We start from the raw sequence: 7,386 nt of genomic DNA, 5'->3' as shown, positions 1-7,386 counted from the left end.
TTTAAAATCATGAATTGAAGTGAATTGAGGGTTGTATGACTACTAAACGAATTTGTGAAATACTTATATTCAATTCAGAATTTGTTTCTTGGTGATTAATGATCGACAGGGATTAACTCGTTCGTACAGAAAAAAAAAAATAAAAATCTGATATTGACGCTAAACAGATTTTGGATTGTTGTTTTTGTTAAGTCGTGATTGATACAGGATTGAAGACACAAAACAAAATTTACAATAGCTTGATTGTGATGTGAAAATAGTTTTTGATTCATCTATGTATATATTGTATTTATAAAATTATATATCTGAAAATATGTATTTCTCCATCTACATAACTGAAATTTATATATATTTATACGTATTTATACATATATATCAGTATGTATATACATTTGATAGTATATGTATTTTTAAAAGTGTTATATATATATATATATATATATATATATATATATATATATATATATATATATATATCTTATTTATATATTTGTTTTTAAATATCAAATTCTTAATTTTTATAATTAACTAGTATAATTATATTAATATTGTTGGTAATACTAATACTAACTTTTATTAGTAATAATAATATTATTGATAAAGAGTTTAATAAATAATAATATGATAAAATTATTATTATTCATAATGATAGTTTTTAATAAATTTAATTACTAATAATAACGATGATACTAATAGTCTTATAAATGATATTAATAATACTACTAGTTATATTAATAATATTAATATTATCAATGATCTTAATAATATAATAACTTATACATATTAAATTTTATAAATATATATTATACTAGACTTAATACTATAAATAATTAATATTAATATTAACAATAATAATCATGAAAATAATGATAATAATTTTAATATAACTACTATAATACAATTTATTAATTATATCATATTTACAAACTATCATATATTGAATCTTTAATATCTATTATTTACAATATATTTAACATTACTTATGTATAACATTTATACATATATATTTACATATATATTCACACACAATTGTTCGTGAATCGTCAGGGATAGTCAAAGGTCAAATGGTTTTATGTAAACTGTTCCAAAAATTTAGTGACTTAACTTTTCATACTTTGCTTATCGTATCGAAATCATATACAGATTTAGTTTAAATTTGGTCGGAAATTTCCGGGTCGTCACAAACGCGTTGATAGCTAGGCATCAGAGTTTGCATAGTTTGATGATGAAGAAGAAGAACTCGTGTATCTTAAACATGAAAAAATGGTATGAAATACTCGGAAAAATTGTGGAACGCTCAGAACGAATCGAGTTGTATCCTAACAATATATTTTCTAGAGCTTAATTACGTGAAGTATACGTGAGAGGATGACACGATTGGGAAAATATGAATTCTTGTTTTAGGAATTTATTTATTTATTTATGTAATCGTATTTTCATTTTATGTAAGCGTATTTGTAATGTTATTTTTATTATTAATGTCTTATTAAATTTTCTATTAATGTAATGTTTTATTTATATTTACTTAAGTATTAATTTTATTTTATAGAAAAGAAATTAGATAAATATAAGTTAAGTATTATTTTTATATAAATCATATAATTAATTAAAAAATAATTACAAAAAGGTAAGGAGGTATATCATGGTTGGAAGTATTTAGTTCTGAGTTAGTCTTTGTGAAAAACTGCTGATGTAGCAGACTCTTGAAGGAAAAATATGTTATGATTGGGAGCGATCTAATTAAAGACAGAAAAAGTACCGATCAAGGTTAGTTTTAGCAGATAGTTAGGAAACTAAAATTTTACTCTAAAATATTATCGGTACCTCCCAACAATTTTTGTCCGATTATGTTTGAATGATGTGCATTTTGTGATCATATATTCAAGGTTAGTTTGACTGAATATTTTAAATAAATAAATGACCAAGATAGATAAATAAGGGTAAAATGGGGAACTAAACAACATTAAGTAGTCATTTTTCGTAAGTGTATAGTTAATTTGAGAGAAAAATATTAATAGTAATGTGCATTATTCTTATAGCCAAAAGAAAAAGTAGTGATCACTTCTATAAATACACATTGATATATGCAATTTAACAACGCCATTAAATAAGTGTTTAAACCCCTTAATCATACTAGAATATCATAAACCTGAAATTCTACATGATACAAACTAAAGGATGATCGATAGAAATGAAAAGAAAATACAATAAAAAGTGCATGAAATTAGCTAGATAGTTTTAGAGACTTTAATTAGATCCAATCAAAGTCCCAACAATAAGTTCTGATTGTGTGGTTACAAGATCATATATAAATCACCAAGAACATGCATAGCATCATGAGCAATCAGCCTTGGAAATATTTTAAGCAGAGTGACTGCTAATGATGTTATCTCATATCTTGATGGATCTTTATCATGGTGTGTTCGAAACACAACTCCAGCCTCGTGAAATTTAGTTAGACCTAAACGTTGATCCGTTCATCGAAACCCTCCATTTAGAGTGGGAGCCCAATAATCCGCCCCATTGTCGCTCCCTACATGCATTGTACATGAAACCGGTACTAGACACAATCCTCTACTCCTCAAATCCTTCTTTGGTGGCTCTTCATGAAAATCCTGCATTTTTTATAATTTAAATCATGTTTTATTATTTAAATCATGAAAATTAGTACTTACCGTACCAATAAAATGGTAGCTGCTAGTGAGGTTTGATCCAGTGATCTCGTGTAAGAAAATCAGATTCTCGGCCAGTAGGCTATTTTGATATGGTTATATGCATGTAATGTCTATCTAATATAATGACATCTCTTATATTTTTTTGATAACAAAATCCCATTTATTTCAATATAATTGTTAAATTAAATTAAATACAGGAAGTTATTTGTTGATGGTCAAAGAATTTGACCAGAAAGGTAGAACTAATAAGCAAAAGATTAATATATACCTGATCAAGAGCAGACCCTTTCCTCTTCATGCTGCTATCATTCAGAAGCTGTTTAAAGCACAAGATTAGCTATAATTAACAACTTGATTACAATAATAAGTGTCAGCTTTTTTTTTTTCCTTCAATAAATGTGAATAAAAAGTGGAATATTATTGATCAGACCATAAAGGTTAATATATACCTGACCAGGATCTTCAGGAAATAAACAATTCCTCTCCCCTTGTTGAACCTATATATAATTAAAAAAATAAACTAATAATTAACACACACACACACACACACACACACACACACATATATATATATATATATATATATATATATATATATAATAGTATATCACTTAATTAATTACAACTACCATGTGAATTTATACTTACTGATTGTTGGTGGTTTCTCATGTTTCCTGATCCATTGCTCAAGTATGGTAAGCTGAGGGCCTAAAACAATATTCAAGCGCAAAAATTATAAACTACAGAGCTTTAAGATTGCTTCTACATGTATAGTAAATCATAAGCTGTAACAATATAGAGTTGAGAATAAAAGAATAACATATATTTTGGACAAAGGGAATAATTTTTTAGATTTTGAATAACAACATATAAAAGAATGATATAGTTAAATATTGTAAAGAGGCACCAGATACTTATAAAAAATGTTGAAGGAATAATTAGGAAGTGTAGCTTTTTAGCTACTGTGGTTGTGTTTGTTTGTGGCATGACTACTGTGACTCATGGTAGTTTGTAAAAGATGAATAATAAAAGAATTAAGTACTGTAGAAGAAGAATATATGAAGATGATGAAAGTGAAGTAGCATTATAAATTACCTCAATTTGACTCTGTAGGAATCTTATGTAACCAATAGCTTCTAACAGTACAGAAGCTGTGTCAGTCTGCAACCAATAAAAATTTTTAAAAAATAATAAGGGAGATGATTCTCACACACACTTTTTTGATCCTCACACACCTATTTTAACCTTTTACTCTTCTAATAATACTCAATTGGTGTGTAAGGATCAAAAAAGTGTGTGTGAGAAATCTCCCAAATAATAATGAATATATACTTAATTATAAACTATAAAGATACTATAAAAACATACATATAAGTATACCACTTTTTATTTACCAAATGTTTGAATTTGCTATTAGTAAATTATATTATAGCCAAGTTCCAACTATAATGACATGACTTGACAATGAAAGAGTTATCAAAGGTGAAACCACCGTAAGTTGATCATAAAGAAAACCATGCATGCTTTATTCACTCCTATGGCTATTTCAAGAAAGAAAAAAAGACTAAAAATAAAGGTTGTGAAAAATAATTGCTTATTTACTTTACTCTTCTTTATAAAAATGTGCTGTAAAGAAGTTTGAAAAAACAACCCTTGCATTAAAACTAATCTTTTTTTTCTTTTTAGAAAATGGATGCCACCCTTATTTATGTGTATATGTGTATCTATATGTTTTATTTATGTTGTTCACGCATAGAAATGAAGAGCGTGCAAGCGAACATGGAATACGAAATGACTAAAGGATGACATATGGACGGTTCTTTTAGTGAAGAAAAAAATAAAATATGAAAATATAAAGAATGTACATGTAACATATTGTCCTGTATTGAAATGCTTTCCATAGAATAGATTTAATGTTATATTCATATATTAGTTGACATGAATATCAATAATTGATTCACACTCTGAAAATCAATAAGAATTATGTCATATCACTCACATGTTCATTTTCATTTTTGTCAGGTTCTCTGGCGTTAATCTTTCATAATTATAAGAAACTGAATTAATTAACCTAATTATTAAGGTTAATTAATTACTTGACAATAGCTTTTAACTACTGTATATGAAAGTTTAGAGCATATGATACTAGTCTATACCTTTCCAAAGGGAGAAACAAGCTGGTGAAGTGCTGTTATTCTGTCCCCTAATTTTTCTTTCCTCACCTGTTTTTTAACATCACATACAAAGAGAAGAATCAAAATAACAAATTGTATTTTTGCAATAATTATTAGAAATTAAATCTAGCTATTTTCTTTGTGTGGATATAAGAATAGATGAAGTAAAGAATCATTATGGCCCAAAGAAATGGACAATCAAGAAGGACAATAGTTATCTTCCAAAAAGTACTACATCTTCCTGTATTTGTGAATGTGTTACCAAAACAAAGAAAAAAATAAAAATCAATATCTAAGAATAGACAAATTACCTTGAAGGTAGTTTGATTTGAAGAAGGTTGAATCTTTGCCTTCTTAGATACCCCACCAGTTGCAGTGCTATTACACTTCATATTCATATTATGAAAAAATAGATAAAAAAAATTGAGAAAGTTAGTGATCATCAATTCATCATATGATATATGATATCTTTCATAAAAGAAAATAAATGATCAAATTAATTACAAATTCATGTACTTCCAAGAACAATTATTTGGTCTTGTATGAATTAAATGTTGTAGTACTTGTGCCATAAATAAACACCAATAAGTCAGAATCCAAGTCAAAAGATACACATGTGACCAACTAAAAAATAGGTACTTCTTGCTATTAAATCATGTACAAGCCCAATAAAATAATGTTGTTAAAAAAAGTTCATAAACTCAGATGAACGTGTGATATGTTAGTATTGTCTTTCTAAAATAAATTACCTCAGATGATTGATCTTGTCGAGGGCGTTTTCCATCTAATTTGTTACTAATTGTGGTAGAGAAATCAAGTATATTGTTGCTCAAACTTGAGATGCAAGAATTAGGTGACGAAACTGGGATCATTTGACTAGACCAATTGTTTGGTTTTACGCCATGAAATTCGCTTTGACTGTAAGATGGCCCGAAATTACGTGAGTTCTCTTGCTTGACAGAAGTTTCTAACAAGAAATTTACATTTGAAGAGTTGTGATGTTGTTGATGATCATGTAAAAGCTGTTGTTCCCAGTTCTCTAATTTCTTAGTTTGTTGCATATGAGCTAAAGCTGACTTGTCTTCTCCCACTAATCCACTCCTATACAATTTCATACAACAAAAATCAATGTATTAATTAGCCAATCTATGCATGTGTATGTGTATGTGTGTTTTTATTATAAAAAAAAAAAATTAGTTATGCAAATTGAAAGAAACTAAACACATGTAGCCTAGCTTAATTTTGAGACATAAATTGTTTTGAAATTATATTAATAAGCTAAAACTTGATACAAGAAAGTGGTTTAGTTACATGAGTAATTGGCTTAAAGAATCGGGAAACTCTTGATTATCATGCCATTGAGATAGTGAAGGTGGTGGTGGTGGTGCAAATTGGTGAGGAAAGAGGTGTGGTTGTGCCGACGTGGCGAAGAATGGTGATTGAGGAGGAGGTGGTGAGGAAGAAGGCGGCTTAGGGGTAGCCATCATGTTCCACCAACCGCTTGGGCCGCCGGCTAGCATTTGTTGCACGGGTGAACTTTGTAACACATTTCCTCTATTCATTTCTCCTCTTAATTAAGAGTCAAAGAGAAATAATTAAACAAACATTCAAAAGATAAACTTTCTCTTCTTTGCTTTTTATATTTTCTCTCAACTTTTTTTTTTCTTCCTTGAATCTCTCCAAAGGTAACACCTTTGTCTTTGTAGAAACTTTGAGAGGTGTTCCAAGACTTAGATGAAGTAGTGAGAGAGAGAGAGAGAGAGAGAGAGAGAGAGAGAGAGAGAGAGAGAGAGTTGTATTTGAATGATGGAGTATTGAGAAAACCTTTTTTCTCTTTGTATCCTCCTTTCTATCAATCTCTCCTTTCTTTATTAGCTTTCTCTTTTTTATTTTTACATGTTTTTACTTTTTTGTTTGCTTTTGCTTTATCATCAAAGTAAGGCAGCCGAAAAAAGGAGTGCTAAGTAAAAATAAAAATAAAAATAAAAATAATACTCCTAGAAATAAAACGGAATGATATATATTAGTTGTACCCTTCTATAGTAACCCTAGAATACACTAGATTTATCTCAATTTAAGAAGAAAAGGATTAATAAAAGAGGAACCATATACAAATTAAACATCCTATAAACACGATATTGATCATCGAGTTAACTAGTTTTGACTTAACGATAATATAAATATAACTGAATTTTATATGTCATATGATCATATCACACCGAGTCGTCATATTAAATTATTATTAATACTCTCAGCTGAACATTTCATCAAACACCTAAAGTGCATATTAAACATTCTACATCCAATTATAAGAGATAATATTGGTTGTCATTTAATTTTAAAATTGTAAATTAAAATATAAATTTAAAATCGGTTTCCTTCTGCCTAGCTTTTATACCTTCTTGTAGTCAATTCAAAATAATTAATTAAAATAATTCAAAATTATTTAAGTTTAATAATTAAAATAATTATTAATAAGATTTAATAATAATAATTAATTAATAAGATTCAATTTTAATTCAAAATTAAATAGATTA

At 27.6% G+C, this 7,386-nt stretch overlaps 1 protein-coding gene across 1 annotated transcript; it reads right to left on the bottom strand.

Moving 5' to 3' along the window:
• Positions 1 to 2,104: 2,104 nt before the first annotated feature.
• LOC139883386 (transcription factor bHLH68-like) lies at positions 2,105 to 6,618 on the bottom strand. The gene is made up of 9 exons (XM_071867570.1): positions 6,161 to 6,618; positions 5,599 to 5,950; positions 5,161 to 5,235; positions 4,832 to 4,897; positions 3,771 to 3,836; positions 3,324 to 3,383; positions 3,125 to 3,172; positions 2,944 to 2,991; positions 2,105 to 2,615 (listed from the first exon to the last, which is right to left on the bottom strand). Exons 1-9 carry the CDS (start codon positions 6,409 to 6,411, stop codon positions 2,478 to 2,480), a joined length of 1,104 nt encoding a protein of 367 aa, XP_071723671.1. The 5' UTR covers positions 6,412 to 6,618; the 3' UTR covers positions 2,105 to 2,477.
• Between the last annotated feature and the right edge of the window lie 768 nt (positions 6,619 to 7,386).

This window comes from Rutidosis leptorrhynchoides, chromosome 1 (genome assembly GCF_046630445.1).
Source record: "Rutidosis leptorrhynchoides isolate AG116_Rl617_1_P2 chromosome 1, CSIRO_AGI_Rlap_v1, whole genome shotgun sequence".
NCBI lineage: Eukaryota > Viridiplantae > Streptophyta > Magnoliopsida > Asterales > Asteraceae > Rutidosis > Rutidosis leptorrhynchoides.
Note: the sequence above shows the minus strand (reverse complement) of the source record. Positions and strands in the feature narration are given on the sequence as shown.

Coding starts and splice junctions, on each gene's coding strand:
- LOC139883386 (XM_071867570.1), bottom strand. CDS start 6,411: ATGAATAGAGGAAATGTGTTACAAAGTTCACCCGTGCAACAAATGCTA. Junction 4,898..5,160: donor CAAATCAAACTACCTTCAAG/GTAATTTGTCTA, acceptor GTTAAAAAACAG/GTGAGGAAAGAAAAATTAGG. Junction 3,837..4,831: donor TTGTTTCTCCCTTTGGAAAG/GTATAGACTAGT, acceptor TATTGGTTGCAG/ACTGACACAGCTTCTGTACT.